The 25,711-nt window shown below is 45.7% G+C and overlaps 1 protein-coding gene across 4 annotated transcripts in view; it reads left to right on the plus strand.

Moving 5' to 3' along the window:
- CADPS (calcium dependent secretion activator) overlaps positions 1–25,711 on the plus strand; it is a gene marked incomplete at both ends in the record, with an annotated part of 216,706 nt that overhangs the window by 22,386 nt on the left and 168,609 nt on the right. For all 4 annotated transcript variants that reach the window (XM_080350539.1, XM_080350537.1, XM_080350538.1 and 1 more), the window contains 2 exons: positions 18,214–18,327; positions 22,770–23,102. In XM_080350539.1, the coding sequence (XP_080206665.1) occupies positions 18,214–18,327; positions 22,770–23,102 (447 nt within the window). The remainder of the gene's footprint in view (positions 1–18,213; positions 18,328–22,769; positions 23,103–25,711) is intronic.

Below are 25,711 nucleotides of genomic sequence, written 5' to 3' on the forward strand. Positions count from 1 at the left end.
TTGGTGGTTTTATTTTTTCATTTTTTGTTTTGGTTTGTTGTTTTTTTTTCCTCCCACCTATGTGGGGAGACATAAATGCCTGTCTAGGAAAATCAGGAACTGCAGAGAATGTCACAAACGCCACCATCTGCCCACCTCCCAAATAGCCGAGGTCTGCGCTCAGTGAATGACGACAGCGGGCCCTATCAAGGGTATGGCTTGTATTTAATTCTGCGTTACAATCCCTTTAATCTAGGATTATATCCAGTTGTTTTCTTCATGCAGGGTGTATGCTGTCAGATAAAAGCAATAGCAGCTGGGAGGAGAAAAATGGCTTTGAAAAGGGGCTGAAAACCTTGAGTATCTACAGATGCATTTGTCAGAGGCATGAACCTATCTCACAGAAAAAAGAAAGAGTCCAGGCAGGTGCAGGGGCTGACAGGACCCTCCAGCTCTGATAGATGAAGACCATGGGAAGGCAACTGGTTGCAAATGAAATGGTAATTGCTTTCCCTTCACTGAATGAAATCTTCTCTGAGGCGATTACACAGATTAAAGCTTCCCACTGCAATGTACCAGAATAAATATAGCCCGTGCCTCTTGCGGGGACTACTGCAGAGCAACATCAGGCTGTGGGTGCCCGGTGCAAGGTATGGTGGGGAAGCTGGACTCCAGAGTAGAAATCCTGTAAAAATAGGGCTGTAAGCACCTCAGGCCATCTGATCACCCTCCTCCATCAAAGCACGACTGAGTATGCCCAGGTGGTTCCTGATGACATTTGTCCTGCTGGTCCCACTGAGTATGTGGGGATGTGGGCTCTTGGGCTACCTTCTCCCTTGCATTTGCATCCTACTGGGACAGGGCTTTTTCCCCACTACTCAGCCTGGCTGCCTTGCCATTTATTGTTGTGGAGATGGGGTATGAAATTCTTTGTTTTGCAGCAGACTTTTTTCCACACATTGAGGACTCTTGTCCTCAAAGCCTCTCCCACCCCAAGGGAGCTCGGGGTTCCCATAGCCCATCCCTATGCTCACATTTCTTGCCTTGCTCCTGCTCTTCTTCCTGAGGTCTTCCTAGGTGGTCAGGGTGCTGCTTCCCTGCTCCAGGAGATGGAAGGTTCTTCCTCTGCCTCTTCCCTTGTCTACCCATCTCTGTGGGATGCTTTGGCTCTTTTTACAGCACCATACGCCTTCCTTTGGTTGTGCTCAGCTTGTGGTCCACTCCACCAACAACTGAATAGCACCGTGCAAATGACTTGATGCACTCCTAGGCATACACTTGATGTGCTAAGTTAAACCATCGCCTTGAATAATGGGTACGTTTTGCCACAACGTGATAATTAGTAGTAGATGCCACTTTGACTGAGGTGCAAGGTAGACTTTACCATGCCTACACAAATAGTTTTCCTTGCTTATCGCAGCATGATTTAAGTACCTGGTTTTGATAGTGGTGTTTGATTAGGTTATTGTGCTATATAATTCCAAGTACAGTGTGTGCATGGTAGTCACATAACAAAATTAAAACTCTGCACAGGAGTCATACATGTGAGAGTCAGAGAGATCCTTTTCCACTCTAATTAGCTCCTCTCCAGAAGAAAAGAAAAAAAGCATTAAAAAATGCAGTTTGTTTCAGTGTGTAGTAGAAGATAAAGTGTTGTGTGGGCTTGGGCAGTGCCACAGGCTGCAGCATCATGCTGGGTGGCACAAAGCTGTGTCTCTTCCCTGCAGCAGTTTGCTCCCATGAAGAGTCTGGCTTTTCTAAGGCGGTTGACAAACCTTATGTGGACAAGCACAGGTGGGTGCCCTCTCCCTCCCCTGCACCCAGCCTGTTCAGGTCCCATCAGCTGTGCCCAAGGGATGCAGACTTGTGTCCTTGACACAGCCCTGTGAAGGGGACTGCTCCTGGCTCTCGTGGACTATCATGTGAAATCCTTTGAGTTACAAGCATCTTGAGATGCAGGCTGGTGGGGTTTTTCATTACTTCCATTCTGCACTGAGTAGAACAGGGAAATCAGGAGAGTCCAGTTATTGGCAGCAAAAATAAACCCTGGAGCTGAGCTGGGGACATAGGGGACAAGGCAGGTCCCTTGGACACACAGGCTGCTGCAGAGGCGTTTGCAACCCAAGGGGTCTGAATGAGCTGTAGGGGAGCATTCATGCTTCGGGTTGTGAAGGTGATCTCGGCACCATCACCTCTGATCAAATGAATCAGCAGGGAAAAAAGTATTTTTCTGGCTCAGGGCTAGTTGGTTTAATTAAAGGTATGTTGCTTTTGCCAGCAGTTCAGGCAGAATTTGATGCAGTCAGCTAGGTCAGTTGCTTAAAATGATATAATGTTATGCCTAGTTTTCCTCGAGTCCAAATTTCTGTGGTGTAAGTAACAGGATGAAATGAGCTGTTGCTGTCTGTAGAGAGCCAGTAAGAAACGAGTGGTGGAGATGGTGGGAGACACTTCGAACTGGCAGGGGATCTGCTGTGAGACCTGATGGTTTTGCATTTTGCTGCAAATTGCAAAGGCCAAGGATGTGCCAGTGACTCGCCTCATGTGGCACACTTGATAAACGGCCATCACAGGCTCAGCACCTGCTTGTTGAATTGTTTTGAAGAAAATAACCTTGAGTCTTTCTCTAAAGAATCAAAATCTATATTTACATCCTGAGGATAAATTTTCTCTAGGTTTCTGCATATTCAAAAGCCTCAGTAACTTAAAGTGATGGTTGTAATGATGGACTTTTCTGTCTGAACTGCTGGACCATAATGTGGGATGTAAATTAGTACATTTAAAATAGGTTTTGTTTCTGTGAAGGTGCAATGATTGTATAATTGCTGTCTGCTAAAAAACAATTAAAATAAGGGTAACTGTTTTTCCCTCGGTATAATGAATTTACAAGGCAAAAATAACATTGAAGTATCACTCTGAAACAGAGTTAGGCACAGCTGAACCCCAGGCTCTAGATGTGGTACTGTGTTTGAGCAAGGGCTATTAACTTTGTTCAATCAAAATCTCTGTTTCGGAGATCCTGAGCTTCAGGGGGTCAGAAAACCAAAGGAGTGGTTGTGGGAAGCAGAAACCTGAGTAGTTTGCACAACGAGGACTTTACAGGCTACTCCCAAGGTGATGTTTATGTGCATTTAGCTAGGAAGCAATAATAATTCTTTCTGGTTGCTTTTTAGAGCTGTACAAGTGAAGTTAGATATAGCCAAAAATCCCTCAAAACACCACCTTCTGATTTTACACCCCTGTTCTTCCCAACCTGTAGTTTTCTCATGGACCATCTTATGTTTCTTGTTATATTATCTTCTGATTCCAAGCCCTTGTTTTTCCATAACTACCCTTTTCTCATGAATCATCTTATGTTTCCACTGGGGATAGAAATGCAGCCTCTGTGCCCCATCCCAAGGACCTCGGTGGTTGTTGGCAATAGCTGTTCCTGCAGTAGCTGCAAGAAACGCTGCAGTAGCCACCTGGTTCTTACCACCTTGTTCCTGAGGACTGCAACCAGTTGCCATGTGGATGCTGGAGGATGTGTAGGCTCGTGCCATTGCTGACACCTCGCTGGCCATTTGCACCACTCCAATTCCCCATCTCAACTGGGACACAGCTCTTCTTTGGAGTCTGTTGAACTTGAATCCTGACTGTTTTCTCATTCTTGCAGCTGTGATTGTTTGCATGATACAGCTGCTGGGACTGACTTAATGCAGGACCGTATTTATCAGAGTTGTTCATCGAGATTGGAGGCTTTTTGGCTTCTTGGCTGATGTCAGTATGTTCCTATTAACACTAATGGAAATCGGGCTCTGGCATCAGGAGTTCAACACCCTCCACGTGGAGCTCTGCTCCTTGACAGCGTGATGCTGCAGGATTCCCGGGAATGGGATTGGGGAGGTAATTCCTTCTGCGTCACACAGAGATTTTACTGCAAGGGGTGTTGCTGTCGCTTCGTGCATACTGTGCCAGCTTAATGTTCTCTTAGTTTCTTTCTTGGGAAGAGCCCATAAAACCAAAGAGTGTGGTGGGGGTTAATGCTGGTTCTGCAGGCACCAAGAGTAAGGGAAGAAAAGTCTTATTTGTTTTGAACTCCAGCATTTGACATGGTGATTCAGAAGGTTTCTCTGTGTCCCTCGATAGCTACAGGGAACATCTCAGCAGTCCCCGAGCAGGGAAGGCAGCCCGTGTCGCCCACCCAAATAGCCCACAGGCAACAGGATTCATGCACAGGCTTAGCAGAGAGCTCAGCTCCCAGACCCGTTCAGAAGTCGTCTTGGTCTTCTGAACAGGCTGGGGGTGCCTTGCTCTTACTGAGTCATGTTGGCCAGACTCTGGGTTGCTCAAGATAAGCATCTTTATTCAATCATACTCTTGCTGTATGCGTCTGTTTGCTGTTAGCCTGCAACGTGGCAAGGCATCTATCTTTCTGTGTTGCTTTTGTTGTTTTTGTTTTGTTGTTTTATTTTCTGGTCCTATCTTAAATTTCTTTCCTTCTCTATTGTATCTGGATGAACTGGGATTTGTTTTGCTTGCTTAAATCCCATTTCTGTTAAAATTGACTAAGGAATTAATCATAAAGCTCATAAAAATAGCGCATTGTTTGAAAAGAAGTGATCACAGTGTAGAACATTAAATAAAAATAAAAAATCAGTTTTGCCCCCTAAATTTAAGGGGAGCTTAGGTGTACCCCAGGAGATAGCATGGGAGAGAAAGATGAAATTGCAAAGATAAACACGTGTCAACCAGCGACTTGTGCCCAGCAGTTCTGCATTAGGGTTTGGGGAGACTTGTGTGTGAAGAAGACTTTGACTTTTGAATCAGCGAGGGGAAAAGTATCTTCTCCAGGACTGGAGCTGCCTGTTCTCATTCTGATGGACAGTGATGCTGAAGTTCCCAGGTCACTTCTGTTGCCAGCTTCCCTGGCTTTTCTTTCCAAGATTTCCCAGGGGGGAAAGTTTGTTGCTGATTATTGTTTGCCACAGCATGCATAATCTCCAGCTCTCCAAGCCCACAGCCAGGATTTGGGCTGGAACCTGGCAGCTTTCTCTCCTGCGTGGGTCAAGCCAAGTGCTGAAGCCTGGCTGGGAATGAGTTGGAGGTGGAACAAAGTTTCACACCAGTTTGTCCTTCTCTTGTCAGTGTGGGCAGGATACTTGCCTACTCAAGTAACTATCATGTGTAGACCTCTGAAGTTTGGAAGCTGCAGACAAGGAGGGGTGGAATGGCAAAGTAGTGCTGGCATCACTTAAAAATGCCCTCAGTGAAGATGTTGCTGCACTGAAGGATATGGGCTGGTTGGTGCTGCTTCACTGGCACTTGCCCTTCATCCATGCCCCAGCCTTGCCTGGCTTTCTGGACAAAACCTGCTGGGTCGCAGTTCAGCTCGGTCCCATCTTCGTTAAGGGATTTTGAAGCTGGTGCAGTGGTTTTTGGCAGCGCCTGCCTTTACCTGCACACCCTGAGGTCTCCCCGCTCCCTCCCCATCTCACAGCGCTCCTCCTCCCTCACCCAGCTGCCGGGGCGCTTGCTGCGTTATCCCAGAGGGATGCTGAGGCATTTGTCTTGGAGACAGCTGTCAATCAGGGACGCCTCCACCCTAGCGGGCTGTGGGGGCCACTTCTGCAACATGTCTCCAAGACATGTGCCTGGGGAGAGGCGATCGCTGGCTGTGCCAGCGCCTGCCCATCAGTTCTCATCAGGGGCAAAACTCTGAGCAATGCTCACTCAAATAGTTCAGGGCATTTTCAGGTTAAAGACTGGATTCTCAGATCCTCAGTTCTGCAGCTTTTATTTAAGCAATATTTAAGATCAATATTTTTCCTTGCGGTTTCTGCAGGTAACTGTTGTCTCTAATCCTTTTGGTGTAGGCTGAGGCTTCTAATAGGAATGTTTGAGTTAGCAAAAAAGAAAAAAAAAAAAAGAAAAAGAAAAATAGCAATCCATGCTGTAGGCTGAGGTGGATTGAATCTCTGGGACTGTGTGTGCGTGTACAGCGCAGCGTGGGATCTGTTCTGTGGGATCCTGCAGCTCAGCTGAGCTGCCACTGAGCTCCAGGATCTGCCACCTGCACAGAGCTGCCCCCAACACATAGCCCGTTCCTTGGACTGGCTGGGAGGAGGAAAATGAGAGCAGTTATTCAATGCAGTGTACTCATTTTGGGAGCTTATTTTCCCACTTTTTGTGTTTTTTGACTCTTACAGTTTCAGTGACCTCTTCCAGGGCTCCTGGGAGCAGCAACGAAGCTCCTGGTTGGAGAGTGCTGTAGGCAAATTTGAGGACAGCTGCCTTTTTACAAAGAATAATTCGATTTTATCTTTTCCTCTTTCTGTATGCCCACGTGTTCTCTGCTCCTGCAAACACTCCTCTGCAATTATATGCTTCAAATCTGCAATAGCTGTGCTGCTTTTTGTGGGGGCTTCAACTTGTACTCTCAATGATCAGATGAACTCATTACCAGATGTAGTTACAGGCAGTTCTTCCCTCCTGCTCTTTAGGACTGTGCTCTGCTACCTTGCACAGCCTGCTCTCCTCCCTCTTCCTGGGCTTTTTCAGCCAGCGGTAAGATGAGATAAAAGACATGAGAGATCTGGATATTGGGCTTGGACAACATATTCTGGGAGTGTTTTGAAGAGGGTATTTGCTCCATCTGTTACATCCCCTGCTGCTGCAGGTCACTGCTCTTGTAGCATCAGCTTGCAGTTCTCGCACACATGCACAGAGACAGCTCATCCGATGGGAAAGGGATAGCAGGAGCAATAACCTCCCAGCAGAAATGCCAAGAGCTCATCACTCAAAGGCCTTAAAAATATCCTGCCTCAAGCCCAGAGAAGAAAAATGACACTGTCTTCATTTTGAGACAGCCTTCAATATACTACATTGCACAGGAATCCGGAGAACAGCTTTCTGTACCTTTAAATGAGGCCATTTCTAGTGTGTAGTCATGTGTTTTTAGAAAGGATCCTTACGTAGAGCCAACACAACTGTTGTGTTAAAAATTGCCAGACTTTTGCTAGTTAATATATAATAGTGACTAATAATATTGGTATAACAAGTTACACTAACCGCATGGGGTATGACCCTGTTGGGGTATGGGGCTCTCACCCCATCTCTGTGATGCCTCAGAAAATTCACAAGATTTGCCCCATTCATTTTCAGCCTCCTGGTATAAACCGAGTCCAAAGACTAGGGCTGTGCAAAAAATTGAAGAATTCTAACTATGCCTTTCCTTAAGATAATAATATATCACCCCAGTAGAACAGTGTTATTGCAGATAATGTTCTTTAATGTCTTTGAAGGAGCAGACATTCATTATCAGCTTTTTTGGGTACATATCAGCTACCATGCAAAGGTAAATTCTCAGGTCTCTGCACGGCAGTGGACACGGAAGGTTGAAATGCTCTGTTTTCTTGCAGTAGTTTGCTGCCTCAGAACAAACTACCTTTTACCAAACTTTTTCTTCCAGCTCCAAACAACATGCCCTTGTAAAATCTGAGATTACTCACTTTAGCAGGAAATGTGAGGAGGAGGAGGAGGTACACTACACTTTCACACCTTTTCTCTCTTGTTTTTCAATCTAGAAACAAGTTCTGTTCTGGCTTGACTTGATTGATTGAACCTTTTTTCAAGTGTTTTCTGAAGGAGACAGTTTATCTTTTGCTGGATCAGAGATGTGTTTGGCTCTTAAACAGATTTTTTTCTTTAAAATCTGGGGTGTTTTCATTCTTTTCATTTGTTTCCTGGAAATCATAGCATGCACACAGAATAAGGGAAAATTTCAAATAGGACAAGCTGTACTTAGAGATTTGGTGTGTAATAGGTCAGGTTTCTTGATGGGCTGTTTTGAAAATGTGCTTTCTTTGGAAAGGAAATATTCCTCAGACCTATGTGTGCTTCCTCTTCCACCCCACCAGCCCAGTTTCAAGTTGGTTTAGACAACAGTCCTCCATTTCAGGGAGTCAGTGGTACCCCCAGCTCTCAGTGAGGGGGTTTGGGTGCATGTGGGATGCCCACAGCAGAGCTCACCATTTCAGCCTTGTCTCCCTGGAAGCTTGTTCCGTTTCTTGCTCTCTTGTTCAATCCCATCAAAGATATTCCCTCCCCTGTTATCTTCAGCTGAAAATGGCACTTTCACAGAGGCTGGGACACACTAGGAGTCCTTGAGTCTCCATTCATTTGCCTGTCGCTTCTGCTCAGTAAGAACTGTTTTTAAAATAGCTTGTGACATGGAGGAGAGCTGGAGTTTAATGATGAAAATGGTATAAAAATAACTCCACACAAGACTTTTTTTTTTTTGTTGTTTGGAGATCTGATGTGTCTATAGGAGATCTTTAGCTCTGGTTGTTTAATGTTGTCAGGTCAGCATGAGTCACTGTATACATTAATCAGGAAGGACGATTAGCTTCTGCAGTGTGTAAGGTCTGCCTGGAGTGGGAATACAGAGATTAAAACAGTTCAAATAATTATTTAGGAGTGTCTCTCTAAAAGTAGCTTGCTTTTCTTGGATAGCACACTATCCTAATCTGTGAGAGGCTCTCAGTCTTTTCATGTGTGTAGCCACTTCTGGAGAGAAGTCAGGTATTTTATTCTCCTTTCACAAATGGGAGATGAGGCACAGAGAAGCAGACAGCTGGGCTGTTGGAGAGCAAGGACCCGCCTGGTTCCTGGGACACAGCCTTCATCTATGGGTGACCCACCAGCATGGACCAACTTGTGTTCCTACCACATCCCACACTTTCTTTTTGGACTCAGTTTATGGATATTTAGCTGTCCTTGAGTTGTGCCTGGGACCTGCTTATTGTCTTCATTCCAAACACTGGATATACCAAGCCTTGCCTGGCCTCTGAAGTAGTCCAAGAACCAAGATGCTTGTCTAATATCAACAGCAATATGGGTTACTGACCTTCAGAGAACTGTACTGTCCAAATAACACTGGCCAGGGTGGTGGCAAGAGGTTGTTCGTTGTTAGTTGCTCGTCAGGAGGGGCTGGCAGGGTGTCCCTGGTCAAAGGGGCTCTGGCCAGATTGATCAGCTTAATAAAGCCATTTGCTTTTATACAATTCTTTCTTTTGGGCACCTGGGCATCATTTGTGCATCTACCTTTTTAGAGCACATTGGAGATATTGCACAAAACTTCATTATTAAATAAATACAGTATCAGCTATCTATTGCAGATGATTGAACTGAGAGATTTTACATGCCTGATTTGGTGACAGAGCAGAGGCTTAGGGCTTTGTGGCCACTGGACATCTGTACCTCAAACTGACTTTTTTACTTTCCTTGTCAGTAAGTCTGTAAAACATCCAGGTTCTGGAAGTTGTCCTCAGAATATTCTGAAAGAAATGTAAATTCTAGTAGATTCATAGTTCTTCCTGCCTCTGACTTTTCCAAGGGACATGGCATGGGTGACTCGGGGAGATGACCTGTGATGTTCTCCAGCTCCACACTGTGCAGCACACTGTGGCCTTGAGGCATGAAAATACACAAGGTGAAGCCTCAGAACTTGTGTCACATCAACACTCAGCAGCTTCAGGACACCGTGTGTTGTTTTCCATCTAAAATAAAATGAGAAGGAGTAAAAATATCACTTTGCAAGACTGCCTGTAAGGCTTGAGAGGAAAAGGAAGATCTTCCCTTGGTTCTTTTTCCTGGGCAAAGTGTTTTTTGAAGGTCTCAGAGCAGCAACGAACTGTGCCTACCACACATTCTGCACTGTTGGATTACAAGGGCAGGCCAAGCCATTTCTGTTACATTTGCGGAGAGCTCCTATGCTAGTCAAAGCAAACATGACTTGACCTGCATCTCTGCCCAAGGCCCCTGTGTAAGTGGTTGCGTTTGCGGCCCTTGGGACTTGAGGTTAACCAAGGAGTGACAAGGACTGTGAGGGAGCGAGGAGAGTGTTTGAGCTGCGGAGAGGAGGAGAGAAGCCAACTGCCGAGTCCAGCCTGAAGGAGACCTCAGGGGAATAAAAAGGGATTAATCTCCTGCCTTTGGAGCACCCAGAGGGACAACCCAGTGCTGGGGGGATTTGCATGACACTGCCTGTCTTAGACAGCCTCCATTCTATTTGCCTTCTGGTTTTGTTTGCTATCTGAATTTCTGCTAGTATTTTTATGGGTCTATTTTTTCTGTTTTGTTAACAGACCAGCTACGCTTTTGCCAGAGGCAGGATGGTGCTGGGCCTTCTGCTGAAGGCTACTAGATCACAATGATATGTTTTACCCAGCAGAGCTCACCAGGCGAGGCTCCTGTCACAGCAGCAATCACCAGGGAGGTTTCTTAAAGCAGCAATTGCCATTCAGCCCATGCTCAGTTACTGGCCTAGTATTTCATCATTGCTATTTCTTGCTTGTATCCTGTGCTGGTTTCTCCATTCTACTGAGATCAAAGTCATATTTTTATTAATCAGTAAAAAATAGGGGCACGTATCTGTTTGATCATATACAGAAAAATACCCAGCAGGGCTTGCTTAGTCTGCTGGATCTACGGCTAACTCACTCAGCTAAGGGCTTCCTTAGGTAAAATAAGATCAAAAATAAGTTGTGCTCTTGTCAGGTGGCTCTATCTTGGGGTTAGTTGCTTGCATCTGGCTGCAGAGGAGGGACCAGCCAGGAGAAGAGAGGGCAGGAGAAGGAAACTTGTAGACAGGAACAGAAGCTGTCAGAGCTGCTTTTATTGATAAGCGTGGTTGATCTGCATGGAAAAGGGGACCCTTTTCAGGGGGGAGATGCAGGGTTAGCATGTGAGTACTGGATGGACACACCTGGTACAAAGAGAAGAAACAAGAGAAGCAGGCAGTGGCAAGGTGTCTTCTGATGTGTCTATATCTAGGCTTCCCTGTGGTGGCAGGTTGCAGAGGGAAGGTGTAGCTTGGAAAGAACAAGGGAGAAGGTCATCATGGCAAAGGCCCAGTCCCAAATCCTGACTTTGCTTTCCTCCTTTAGCACTGTACATCACTGTTTCAGGAAGCAGGAGCAGCTGTAATAACATTTTAGGTCTTTCATGTATATCAAAGAACTGTGACTAGCTAGCACAGTGAATCATAGAAAAGAAATGCACTCAGTGTTTGAGAGGACAAAAAAGAGCATCCACATGTTTCAAAGACAGCAGCTCAGAGCCTGTGCTTTGTCTCTTCTCATAAACCTGCTACCGAATATAGTCTGAGGTAGTGGAAAGGAGAGATCTGCTCTGCTCGATTTAGAAGCTGTGTGCCTGCAACTAGCCTCACCAAAGAGATTGATGTTTTACCTTCCCATTACTTATCCAGCAATACCTGAGCCTCTTTAAAGAAGAAATGTTCCAGAAAATGCCAAAATCATTTAGTGCTCACTGCTCGTCAAAAGCTGCTAGAGTTTCCCTGTAATACCGGAGGCGGCAAGAGGTCCTGGCAAGGAGCTGATGCTGTGGTAGGGCCTGGATGGGTGGTGGCTCTGTGGCTGAGCAGAGCAGGGGAATCCTCCCTCTGCAGGCATCTCTGGTGGGTTTTCTCACTCCTTCAGTCAGTTTGCTGAAGCAAACATTTACTGTTAGGTCAGGAAACATTATTCTTGTATTGTCAGGCTGCTTGAGTGAGAGGTTGGTTCCATCTCTGAGCTGCAAATCAGTGCTGGGCTGGTGTGTCAGGACCACGGGGTTATTTGCATTGCTTGTGCTCAAGCCCAGCCTGATTTCCAAGCATGGAGCAGGAGTGTACATTGTAGTGTTGCTCCTGGGAGGTTCCCCATCATTCTGATCCATCCCCAGCATTGCAGCTGGGCTGAGCTGGCTGGGCATGAGCTGCTGCAGGCAGAAGGGGTTGTGTGTGCCCTTCATTGCGTGTGTGTAAACCCGGGCATGGTGATGGCACAGTCCTTTTCTCTGCAACACATCAACTGGGCACCTTTTCTGAGAGAGGGAAAGTTGGCCCCAGGGTCGGTGGCCAGGGACACAGCCAGTGATTTTCTTGTTTGCCATCCACAAAGGATGTGCGTGGCAGTTGCACCAGGGCCTGTAAATCATAAACAGGCAGGGAGGAGGCAGCAAATCAAATGCTGACGAAGAGGGAATTGTATAGACAGCCCGTAGATCAGTGGGTGTATGCGCAGCAATCCACGTATGGTTGGACTGTAAGGGAAAAAGACGTGCTGGCTCGGTATCTGTGGAAAGATGTATTGTAGCTGTCAGACACCAAAGCACAAGGAGATTTCTCTGGTAACAAATATTATACATCTCTGAAACAACCAGAAAATATGCTGTTAGGCAGCTGGGAAAAGTTCCCCGAGACCAGCAGTTAATACTGCTTACTTATGTTAACAGCAAAAAGACAGAGACATTCAGCCATTTGCAAAGCAACTGTGTCTGCCCAGGAGAGTTTGCAATTAAAACCCCACATTCTGGGGATAAAAGTCACTCCCAGTGTGGTCCTCTCTCCTGCTGGGGGGAAGGAGGACTTGCACAGGGAGAACCTGACACGCTTTCCCAGTACAAAATAACCTGACAGGCTTTTTTCTAATCTCCTGCCCATTGCTGGGGCCTCTGAGCAGCACTCGGCTGCTCCAGCTCCATGCACTGCCGGACCTTCCTTCCACATCCTTCATGTCATGGCCAGTTTTATGACCGTGGAAGCAGTAAAGATGAGGGATGCTTGTTTGATTGGTTCAACTTTTTCCTAAATCACCCGGTGCTGAGGAGGAATAAAATATTTATTAGATGTTACAAAACAAAACCCAGAACAGCAGCACAGTGAGCAGTTAAATATTCCTCCCTGCAGTGGTACCTGAACAGCAGGTGCCCTGAGGAAGAAGAGCTTCATGCTGCTCTCAGTTGTGTGCTGTAAGTTCGTCTCACTAGACAAAAAGTAGAGGTGCTTCCCCTGCGAATTACCTGTACTCCCCAGCTGAACTGTCCTTTGAGACATGGGTGACACTGATGGGCTGAGCCATCAGGCACCGGCGTGCAGCACCCCTGCATCTGCACATCCCCACTGCAGGGATGCTCTTGTTGCACCGAAACACCCAGTCCTCGATCAGAGGTGTTCAAGTGTGGCAGTAAAGGAGGGTCATCTCTCTACCTTTCACTCAAAAACCTCCTCCTATGGAGTTCACATCTTACTGCTGTTCCAGCAGCTGTCACATTGATGGATATGGCTTTATTAGCTGGTTTGAGTACACACAGAGCTGTAGGTGGATTATTCTGTAGCCTGACACTGACATATCAGTGGTTAGCCTCAAAACATTTGGCAATCTCCACTCTAGGATGGCCTCTCCTTGCAAATCTTTCGTTGGATATGGTACTGCCATAGCATAATGTAGGTTGCGAGGGACTTCTGGACTTCTCTGGCCCAATTCCCCTCCTCAAAGGAGGACTCTCCCAACCCGGGTCATGTTCATGCAATCAGGTTGTGAAAACTTGCAAGGCTGGAGATGCCACAACCTTACTGGACCCCTGCCTCAGTGCTGGACAACCCTCACTGCAACATTATGAAAAATTCTTATAAATCCTTACGAAACTCTCCTTTTTACTAGCTTTCAAGCAATGTCATCTGTGACTCTTGGACATTTAATGCTGTTGTTGTGCATCATACAAAGCTTAGAAAGACAACTGTCCTGTGAGTGCAAGTCATCTTGTTTTCTTCACACATACAGATTTGAAAGTTCACTTTAAAAGAGTGAAAATCTGCAGTTGTTCTCGTTCTTCCAAGTTCAAAGAATGTAAATATGAGACTCTGCTTTGAGCCCATCTATTGTCATTGTCAGTGTGGGGTACAAACCCTAGATCCAGCTAATGTATTATTGTGTAACATAGACCCTAAGCAGTGAGCTATACAGCCGTGCTTATTCCTGCGTGCTCAGACACAGCAAAACATTTTGGAGACAGGATGGATTAGTGAGGCATGTTGCTGTGTATAATTTTTTTCAGAGTACTTTTCTACAGCAAACAGCTCCTCTTTGCAATGCTTGTGCTTGCCCGTGTAGGCGAAAGAGGCTGGAGATGATGTGCAGGGACAGTGCCAGCTGTTTGCTGGCTGGAACAACTCTGGAGAAGGTGCCATTGCTCCTTGTGTTCAGGTTTGTGTTCAGCTCTGAGTCAGATGGAATATGTGCGAAAATAATACCAAGAAAACTGCTGGTGAGCATTTGTCCTGAGGAGGCTGGTGCGCCACTTGCTGAGATCTGCATCCAGCAAATACAAGAAATTGCCTTCATGATTTGCTTGTGACCATAGTGGGGACATGGAACATGCCAGAATTCTACCCTATTTCTGAGGTCACTAGATTACCCTGGATATGCAGTTTTTCGTAAACAAACAAACAAAAAGCCCAAACAAACAAACAAAGACTATTTGAATGTCCACATCTAGTGACTGGTGAGCTCTTCCCCATCATTTACTCCGTTATGGAGTCTTCTGCCCAGCTTCCTATAAAAAGACGTGCAATCCATCAGGGATGTCAGCTCAAAGCTCCATGGGTGCCCTGCCTGACACCTGCACCAGGAGTTCATCACTGACTTAATTAACTATATTTTTAATGTGCAGGTTTATATCTGGCAACTTAAGTACTCACATGCTTTAAACAGGCAAAGGCTGTGAAACACTCTGCTGCATAAACACATCACAATATTAACCTGGGGGAGTTCACCTGGGTCTGGAGTCATTGTGTGCAAGCAGGGTGTTCTGCAATCTCTGCTGAGTGCAGAAATGACTGTTATTTCTTTAACAGCTATCACACACTGAAAGCAGTTGTGTGAAAAAGCAGCAAGGGTTGGAAAAGAGAGGGAAGGTAAATAGAATAAACCTCTTGCCCCTACCACACTGCTCCTGTTGACTCCCAGCTCTTTGCTTCTCTCCTGTGTGATGGCACCTGGATCTGTGTTTGTGCAGGGGAGGGAGGTTCTGCCTCCGCCAGCCTCACACCCGCTGGGCTTGCAGCCCCACAGGACATCGCTTCCTGCTGTAGCTGGTGCAAAGGCTGTGATATTGTACTGATGTGCTTCCAAGGGGAAGTAATTCTCTTGTTTTCTGCTATTTGTAAGCACACTGTGCAAGGTAACTAAGTGATAAGTGGTTTATATTGGCCCCTTAGTGGCCTTACCGGATCTGTAGAAGCTGTTGGCTTGCTTTATATGGATTTCTAGACCATCACTGGTGCCACTAGTAGTGAGAGATAAAATAACACCCCTGCCTTTAGAGCACTTCATCTTCCCAGTGAGTGTTTAGGGTATGTGCTGTTCGAAGCTGGTGGGTGGGTTGGTATCATTGCTTGGCCCTGCTTTGGGGTGTGACATTGGGGCTGTAGCTGCCCTCCTGGCTCCTCCAGCTTCTACTGGGAAGGTGCTGCCTCCTGACTGCCCAAGGACCATTTTTGGGATTTGGTAGCGAAACCCTTTGCCCCTGACGGGGAGAAGAAGAGGCATAAAATAGGAGGTGGAGCGTGCTGGGTAGATTTTGGTGACCTGGGGGTCTGACCACCCTCTACTTCCCGGCTGGTGCTCACTTTCTGCACCAGGCATCTGCTGCTGTGCTGAAGGAGCTAAAATTAATATGAAAGCAGATTAATTTTTGTTTGAATTGACTGCTTTATTGATAATGTCTGTAACAGTGGTACAGACACAGATCAATACAGCAGTGCTGTTTTATGGGATGGAAGAGGGTCCCATTAGCTGGGGACTGGGCAATGCTGCTGCCTGGTGTGTTCAGATATTCTCCTTTTCCCTGGACAGGGAAAATACTTGCACAGAGCTTGCGGGTGAGGAGGAGGCAACTGACACTCCAGTAGAGACAAATCTGATGATTCATTTGCACAGTGCCCGGGAGCTCACATGCAAGCTGCATAGCGTTTCTAGGAATTCCAAGAAGCATCACTTGTTTTGAAGGTGGTCCATTCAATATTGAGGAAGGAGCAGAAAATACTGCTGCTAGACGGCATTATAGGAATTGAACAATCAAAGACTTCTGGAGGTTGTCCTAAGAAATAACCTGAGAGGGGGGGGTTGGGAAATTGCCATGTACATTGTTAAAATCCCAAATGAAAAGCCTCTGGGCTCATAGGATCTCTGCTCTTAGTATGTCTTTCCTTGTGCGCTGACATTCTGATTTCAATGTTACCTGTAGTTTTCCTGCTTATTTTCTTCGTTTCTTATGGCCTCTGTTGCCCTGTTGTTTCTGCCTGATGCTCACAATGGTTGCTAATACAAAATCGTCAATACTTTTAATTAACATCCTGCTTTTCTCTTCTTCCAGGTAATTAAATGCTAAATAAAAACAGACCTAGTGCCTTCCCATAGGTGTCTCCCACTTGATCACTACATTGTCTCTGTCTCTTATCGCTGACCAATTTTCTTTTCAATTCCATAAGGAGTTTCCATCAGCTCAGACAGATTTGGAGCCTGCTTTACATCTGATGCTTTGTGTATTGCCCAAGGGCTCATGATGTCCAGGGTTCTATTGGCAAACACCACAAAGGATTTTAGGTGCCTGACATGACAGTTGGACTCTTAGAGCCAAAAATTACATTCTACCAGCCCTAAAAACAGGAGTTTCGGCAAAGCTTTTCCACAGGGCTCATTGTAGATGGTGACTAAGGCTGGGGTGGGTCAGGTTAGAGGGATGGTTCTTGCTCCTGTGATGCTGAGTTGTCTTGCCTGTGTCAGACCTTATGAAGTGTTGGCTGCTGTTTTGGGGGTGGGGATGACCCGTCTTTCCAGCACAGGGTGGTGAAGGCTGCTCTATGTTTTCTAAAGCAGAGCATATTGAGTCTTGCTTTATGTTACTTTGATGAACACCTCTCCATAAGCACCAGGATAAACTAATGCCAGATTATCACATCAAATTGCTGTTGCCTACTAACCCTCCTCAGTGTGGTGTTGCAGAATTAATTACTGGTACTCATGATGTTCGTTACCTCAGTCCCTTAACACTCTGCGTGGTGCATCATCTAGATCTAGTGATATTTATTGTTGTGCTTTCCAAGTGGTCCCTCTCCTGCTTTTTATCACTAACTGTGTTTACCAGGCTTCGTTATGTTCTAGTTGCTTGGATCTCTGTAGTTTTTGATACTTTATTCGAAGCCATTTAGGTACTTAAAGCCATTAATTTTATTTTTCTCTTCCATTCTAATGGACTGATTTCTTCTGCTGTCATACAAGTGAGAAAAAAAACCCCTCTCTTCTCTAGACCTTTGGTCATTAGTAAATAGTTGTCTTAATTCTTACTTCTCTCTTTTCCCTTTATGTTTGAAGTTGTCATATATACATCTTGTTCGCTTCCTTCTCTTTTGTCTAAAGTAATTCTTACCCTCAAACAAGGAGTAGCCATGTGGTAAACCAGGCACAACTACAGCTAAATCCCTGCAGTGCTTCAGTATCAGTGTCATCTGCATCTGAAGATGATGTACTGGCATTGCTGGTACATGACTTATGTGCCTGCTGTGGCTTTGTCCGCACTATAAGCTGAAGAGATGGAGGTTTTCAGCTATATCTGTTTTTAAACTGGCAGATAAATTGGTAGAATAATGGCATGTTATTTTACAGGGCTGGAATAAACCCTTGTAAACTTTCTATTGATGTCATTGTGCCAAAATTAGAACTGTCTTGTAAGCTACACCAGCTGTATGCTGGACAAAAAAATGTTTTGAGCAGCAAAGAGACAGCAGAAAAAGCCCTTGCTTGGATAAGGTGAGCAGGTTGTCCCTCATATGATTTCTTTGGCATTAAATGGCATTAAATTATTTCAGTACTTGTCCTGACTGGTGTTTTATATGTGACAAGCCAAAAGAAATGACCAAGATTAAAAAAAAAAAAAGCAAAAATGATGATGAAAGGTCAAGGCCCCAGAGTACTGATGACCACAGTCTCCAAGCTTGCCAGGCATCCTGTTGGGTGATGGAGTCTCATCTTCTGCTGGAGAGGAGAGGCTGAATGGGAAGTGATTGCACTGAAACAGTCTCTTCTAAGCATGCACACTGCAGCTTGCTTTTAATTTAACTATACCTGAAGTGGTAAAAGTCTCGTGTACATTTTGTGGTGGCAGAGTTGTTTAGAAATGATATTTGGGTTGGTTTTAGGTGACCGTGATGCTTACATGAACTTGCTGGGGTATAAAGGCACATGTATGTGTAACCACGCGTGGCTGATTCCTCATCTGTTGCTGCTGTCTCCAGAGCAGAAGTGCACATCATAAGCACCCTGATAACATATCACAGAAGATATTTTTATTTTTTTTTCCTCATACCTAAACCTTTTTTGACTAATATTCTCTTTTTGGCATGTTTTGCAGATAAGTAAGCAGCAGCTCCAAACAATCAAAGATCGTTTCCAGGCCTTTCTCAATGGAGAAACACAGATTGTGGCAGATGAAGCATTTATAAATGCTGTCCAGAGCTACTACGAGGTAAGGAGGGATGATGCAATATTCATACAAATCCCTGTTCTCTCCCTTATTCACGGATGGGGTTGAATCCTGAACTAATGGATTCTTTGTCCTTTGTCAACAAAGCACAAGACAAAGGCAAGTGCAAAGCTGCACCTATCTGATGTCTGATACATCACAAGGTTTGTGAGGCTCAGGGTTTGAACATACAACCATATGGCAACTCTGGCAACCCTACACCACAGTGTGTCCTGTAGCTTGATTATGCAGAGGATCATCCTTCCCTTAAGCTGAAAAATACCTTCATCGTACTTTTAAACAATGTACTCTGAGACAGTAAAGTTGGCTCAATATAAAACAAATGTCATATGCTCCCTATGAAAAACACCAAGAAAAAAATGGGCAGCACATTGAGTTCTTGCTGGAGCTTTTGCATTGTCTCTAATTGACTTTTGGATTTTCAGCAAGAGTCATGTCTTTTCTCTTTGGTATGACAAGTGCTGTAAAGCAAAGTGGGAGGGAGGAGGATGTACATCTACAAAACTAGATGATACCAAAGAACGTGAAGCATCATTCATAATTGTGCAAAAGAGTAATTATGCATGTTGGTCTTTCTGCACCTCTTTGTATGCAGCTCTTAATGCTGCCTTTCATATCTTTTCTCAGAAGGAAAGAGCTTCTGTTTTTGAAGGAAATCAGTGCCTGTGATTTGTATGAGGAAGGTTGCTTATTTTTTTGCTATCCTTTCTGCAAAACATTTCTCTTTCTCCCTAGAGCTATTCTGTCATAAAAGGTGAAGACTTTGGATTGCCTACATAAAATATTTCTCTAGAATTGGAATCTAAGAGGGGACCAAAATCAGATATTAAAACTGAAGAGAATTTTAACTCTATAAAAAATGTCAACAGCTGCTTCTGTCTAAGGAAAGCACAAATTATCCTTGGATTAACTTTATTAAACCAGCAGAGTAGTTACTGTTCCATCATTCTCTGTACAGGAAGGAAGCTGAAAGTAATTTACGTCTCTTATCAGAAAAGAAATTGCCAAGGGATCGTCAGTTTATCACAGCTTCACCGAACAGATGCTCTCAGAGAGTTTCCAGGATGGCGTGAGCTGCATGTTAGGGTGTAAGAGTAGCGTGATCTATTTAGATAAGACTATTGGGCAGGAAAAGGAAACTGCTTAAAAACAGGCAAAATACCTTTCTCTTTCACTGGTGGGTCTGGCTGGAAGTGTGTCCTGATCAGTTCCAGAAGTCCTATGCTAATTAACCCAAGTAATCAAACTTACAAAGAGCAGTTGATCAGCACTAGATGATTGCAAACCCTATGTCTTCAGCTCAACTGGATGCTCCACTGGCTCTGTCCTACTTAGGCCACAAAAAGCATCATGCATTGCTCTGTGTCTTTAGCACAACTTTCTTTATCTCCTCTTTATCTGTTGGTCTCCTTTGGTTTATGACTGTGTACTTTCAGCTTCTGTGCAGCTCTAGCGTGGCTGCCTGTGTCTTCCTCAGCACCATCTGCAGCGGCACAAGGCAAATCCTCCCTGCAGAGAGTCTGTGCCCCCTCTGAGTGTCTGAGCATCATTCCCTGCTGATGGTGTTTTCTTTCCTCCCTCCTCTGCAGAGAGGTGCCCACTCTTGTGCGAGCCATGGTGCAATCGCAGCAAGTCCTGCTTATCTCAGCTTCTGCAAATCTCATAGTTCTGTGCAAATAACCATCCCTATCCAGAAGACTGCATTTAGGTAGTGACTTATAAAGCTGCATGATGGCTTGGAAAATGCTAAAACTTTGGGTTTTGCTCAGCTGAAACTGGCCAGGATGTGGTTGACGTTTCTAAGGGCTTCACTTATTATCAGTGCAGAATAGGTTCATTACCTGGGCAGTGATTTCGTTGGAGAAAGAAAGAGGTAAAGGTGACGCGGTAGATCAGGGATGTGTTTGCTCTTGCCCTGAATGTGTTTGCGTGGGCACATTCTGCTGTTAAATCTGTGGTCAAGGGGCAAGTGTGTGATTGCCAGTCTTAGACTAGTTCACAGGCTGCTCTCAAATTAAAAGATTGAATGACCTGAACAGGCTCTACTGTTGGTCTGCAAAGCACCACTGTGCCTGCAGGAATGCTGCAGGTCCATGAGTGTGAGATGGGCCCAGAAAACTCCAACAGATGCTCCAGGAGAGCTTTTCTCGTGTCCTTTTAATTCTAATGTGGAAAGCTTTGCCTCTCAACTAGCACTTTCTGCAGCATTCCCTTCAGCAGGTTTTATGGAAATGCTTCGTTAGGCCCATTTCCACTCTGCTGTGGGCAGATAGAGCCGGGGCCACGCACGACCTGGGGGACTCATCTATGAACGTGGCAGGAGCTCACGGAGGTCAGTTCCCTTCTGCCTGTGCCACTGTGTGCACCCACGTGAGGATTTTGCTCCAGTAATTCCAGACTCCTGGCAATCCTACTAGGGAGTCTTACCCCCGGGTGATTCGCCTGGTATTTGCTAAAGAAAGCAGCTCACTCTACAGGACAAAACACGTCTTTTATCTTTTTTTATCTCCCTATTTCACAGTCTTTTTCTGCTGCTTTGTGTCTTACTGGCTTTCCTCAGTGCCTGCCTCATCTCTGCCAGCAGCTTCTTTCATCTGCTGACTGCTGCTCCACACCTGAGGGGAGATGGGGGTCAGGTCCCTCTGCTTGCAGTACTGTTACCCTTCCAATGGGGACAAGGACCACAGATAACTGCAGCTGCTGGTGGGTATGGGAAGTCATTAGTGCTGTCGGGCCCTTTGCTTACAGAGGGGACATTAGAGCCAAGGGTGCTGCAGTTGACCTTGACCTCCCACTGTTCCCAGCAGTCAGTGTGTTGAGGATTTCCTTGGCTGTGTTGGGAGCTTGAATTTTGATAGGTCTCACCTATTATTTGGAAGTACCCTCGCACACCTGAAGTGTTATAACTCAGATTTAAGCTCTGCAAGGAAATGAAGTGCATGCTGGTATCGTTTCAGTGTGGACTGAAGAGGCTGCTCATGTCATCCTACCTATCTTGTCTGCTGGGAGTGCTCCCCAGCATGATGATGTTGGAAGGAAACAGCCCAGCTCTTCCTCACCAGCATTTTGGGGCTGGTTCTGGAGCAAAACTCACTACCTCTGCCACAGATGCCTGTGCCATCAAGCATCTGGGAACACGGAGTGCTGTGTTGCTGAGTGATAAAAAAAAATAATCTAGCATGTCCTTAGGTCATCTTCACGTTCTTTAATAATTGAGAGCTGACAGATACACCCCTGTGCTGGCACAGCTTCTTCTCAGCCTGCTGCATTCATCCTTCTCAGCATCATTAATAAAACAGCAGTTCTTGCTGGGCACTGATTGCTCTCCTGTGTTCAGGGCTTGGGAGTGGAGTGCCAACACAATATTCCCCTGTCCCTCTCTCACCCTTCAGCTCTGTGTTGCTTCCACAGCATCTCCTGGTCTGCAGGGGCCTGTTGTGTTTTGACCCCTGTGCTGCTGTTCCAGTGGGAAGAACATCTTCATCAAACACCCTCTCCCTCCCTCCCTCCCTCACTCCCGCTGTTGGTGTCCTGCACCTTGCAGGCTGCTGTTTCTGCAGAGCCTTCCCCAGAGCCTCAAGCTGCTCTGAACCATCTTGTGCTACTTCAGCAGAGCTGGAGCGGGAAGGGATTTGGCCTCATCCACCTGTGTCTCTGCCACCTTTTGGTGATTTGCGTTGCCTCAGTGTTTACCGATCAGTTTGCAAAGATCAGGCCACTCATCCTCATCCTTTACTAGGGCGTTTTAACAGTGCTGGTTGCCCAGGTTGGAGAGACCAAGTTATGGGAGAAGCAGCGACACACATGTGATTTAACTGAAGGTAACATTAATTAATAAAATGCTATTCCAGTCATCTTATGACAGCAGAGCAGTCTGCAAAGATCTCCTCCAGTGTAGCAGCTTAATGTGAGCCTGGTCCTTGCACTGGTCAGAGGTTTCCCAGGGGCCTGGCTGCCAGATGAAAGTAATGCAATGCTGTTGACTTGAGTAGGACGACTGGGCTCTCTCCAACAGGGCAAAGCTTGGCTAGGTGAATGTAGTTGTGCAATAACTCCCTTATTAAAACGTTTGATAGAGCAAAATATAATCCTGTTTTCCCAAAGGGAATTTATGTGTCTGGTGAGGTGCGACCACAACATCGCGTGAAGTCCTAATTGCATCAAAATGTTCTATTTTAGTAGATGCAAAACAGAAGCTTCACCTGATTTCATTATGCTTCCCAAAGTACAGCTGAAACCTCTGTCCATCTGGCAACATGGGGTTGTCAAATGAGGAGTTGGAAAGTGCACTGACAGCCAGACAGCAGCTTCCCAGCACTGAAACCACGTTTTGTGGTACTAAAGGAGGATTATTTTGCTTTTTTTTTTGGCTTTTTTTTTTCTTTTCGAACCTGAAACCATTTGAAGTCATTCCTTTTTTGCAGGTATTCCTGAAAAGCGACCGTGTTGCTAGGATGGTGCAGAGTGGTGGGTGCTCAGCGAACGATTCCCGGGAGGTTTTCAAGAAGCACATTGAGAAGAGGGTGCGAAGCCTGCCAGAAATCGATGGCCTCAGCAAGGAGACAGTCTTGAGCTCTTGGATGGCAAAGTTTGATGCTATTTACCGTGGGGAAGAGGATCCCCGCAAGCAGCAGGCCAGGATGACGGCGAGCGCTGCTTCTGAGCTCATCCTGAGCAAGGAGCAGCTCTACGAAATGTTCCAGAACATTTTGGGGATCAAGAAATTTGAGCATCAGCTTCTTTACAATGCATGTCAGGTAAGGTCCTTCTCCCAGGAAGGAATGGAAAGGTGTGTCTTGGGGAAGGGGTTGCCAATAGGAAATACTGCTATTACAAACTGGAAACGTTGGGTCTGACCACGCTGTTTTTGAGACAACTTACACTAGGGAATTGGGTTTTGGTTCATGGTGGGACTTCCGCACTGCTGGTTATGTTCTAGCTGTCCAATTGGGCCTCCTCCTCTTGCTTGTGCTTGTTTTCTTATGCTTGGTTGTTTGGGGTTTTGTGCAGATGTTTCAGGTCCTTATATAAAGTTTTATTTCCTGAAGTCCCATAGAATTGCTGAGATGGAAAACGTTTATTCCTCCAGCTCAGTGTCTGGATGAACAGGTCTTTGGTGCCTAAGTGGGCTGTTTTGCTGTGACCTGCTTGCCTTTCCAGTGTCATACCACCAATCTAAATGACAGCAGTACATTCTTGCAGCCTGCAATAACCTTACTAGCACTTGAAGCTCAGATGCCCCTGGGGTGGATGTCTTATGCATACTTGATTCTCCTTAAGTAAAAGGAGCTTCTGTGACCCTTGCGTGCCCATGGTGGAAGGAGAGAGCATCCCAAACCCCCATGAGCTCAGGGTGGATCTGCTTGCATGGATGAGTTCCCAGATAGGTTAAGACCTTTCCCTATTCCTCTCTTCTTTTGCCCCAGTAAGAGCCAGTTCCCCAGAGATGTGGAGCTGGGACTCTGCAGTGCCGCTTGCTTTTCCAGCAGCTCTTGCTGAGGGCTGGTGGTGGCTGTCCAGGCTGTTGCTGACCCAGATTACAGTCCCCTGCTATCAGATATAAATATCGCAGGAGAGATAAAGGATATCAGAGTCACAGAGAGGGTAAAGTGATGCTGTGGAAAGTTTTTGGAGGAGCAGCAGACCTCAGTCTCTTCCCTGTAATTCAGGGATTCAACTTCTTATTGAAATTAATACATTCGAGACCAATCTTGTCTGTCTAGACACTTCCAATCCTTTACAAGACATAGAAAATGATGTTTGATCTGTTTTTTTCTCCTGTAAAGAGCTTAATTATCTTCCATTTGTTGTTCTTCATCTCAGACCTTTATGGCAGAGTGGGGAGAGGATAATAAATGTCTCTGAGTAAGACATCTTCATGGCAGAAAGGCAACAGCAAGGACTGCCTCAATCCTCATAAATTATGTTTACAAACCAGATTTCGTGCCTCTGTCCTCTGTTGGAGGACTACTTTAAAATCAAAACCATAATATTTTTAGTGACGTGTTGAGAGCTGAGTCAGTTCTACAGTTGTTTTTTTAACTTAAACCCACTCAAGCCCTGTGTCTCTCATCTTTCCTTGACCTGTGCTTGACTAAGGAACTAGGGTGGTTTTGTGTATGTGTGATCCTACCCTCTTGTTTTGTGGTTCCCAGTGATGCAGAAAACAGTATTTAATCATGGCTGTGCTGCTTTGTGGATGATCTCTGCTTATGAGAGCCTTTCTGGCTGACACCATGAACCCAGTGTCTGCTCCCTGCAAATTGCTTTGTTGCATCAAACAACCTGTTTCCTGCGGTAGGTCCTAGTTTTACTGTGAAAGAGAAGGATTTAATTCTGTGTCTTTTCTAATACTCAGAGGCAGCAAACCTATAATTTAAGCTTTTAGAGAAAGACATAATTTCCATTGAAAGTGAGCATTAGCATGGGAATTACTCTCTATATAATACCTGGATAGTGAGGATTAACTATGCAGAAGGGAAAGCCCTTTATACAAGCCACAGCTCAGGAAGCTGCAAGGCCAGCAGTAGTTCAGACATTTGGTGTTTTCCTGGGGTACAGTGTGAGTGGTTATGGTGCCATGGTGCCAGCGTGGTGGGGTGGGATCCTGCACCGTGGGGACCAGAGGCAGGAGGAGGTCGCTGCTGCTCCTTCTCCCATCAGGTGCTGCAGGGGAGGCAGCTGTGAGCACCCGGTGAAACTGCAGACTTTGCAACTTGTTTGGGTGCTGCCTGTGGTCACATCATCTGGGCTGCACCAGAGAGATCTCTGGAGCTCTCCAGCCACCAGCAGCCCTTAGGAGAGCAGCTGCTCTGCACTTTGGTCTTGCCATGAAGCACCAAAATTGCTGTTGACCTTTACTCCTTCCTGCAGGGTCCCACCTGTTGCTTGCAGCCAGTCTGTTGTAGGGAGTACATAAAACCTATCAAACCCGAAGTGTTTTTGTTTGCTAGCATGTGTGGGGAGTTGCCAGCACAAGTCAAAGGTGCATGCTGCTTGGCTGGTGTGTTTTCTTCACCAGAGCTGCAGGGGAGAGCAGAAAATTATATGCAATGAGCAGTGATTCAGTAACCTGCTCCTTTCCCCTCATGAAAACTTCCTCCTGACCTCCCATGATGAAGCGTTGGCATCAGCCCTAAAACAGATCTTTCCCTCCTAAAATTTAGTAGCAAATTATATCCTGCCGTAACTCCACAAGCTCTTGGTGTTTGCACAGGGCAGATTTCAAAGCCACAACAGCAGCTGGGTGCCTGATTGCTCCAGGCTGGAGATGCAAATCAAGCTCTGGGCACTGCCCTTTGTGGCTTGGAAGTTCTCCTGTGTTGTAACCCCTTGGACTGCGCTGAGCCACTCTGGACCAGCAATG

This window comes from Nesoenas mayeri (genome assembly GCF_963082525.1).
Source record: "Nesoenas mayeri genome assembly, chromosome: 10".
NCBI lineage: Eukaryota > Metazoa > Chordata > Aves > Columbiformes > Columbidae > Nesoenas > Nesoenas mayeri.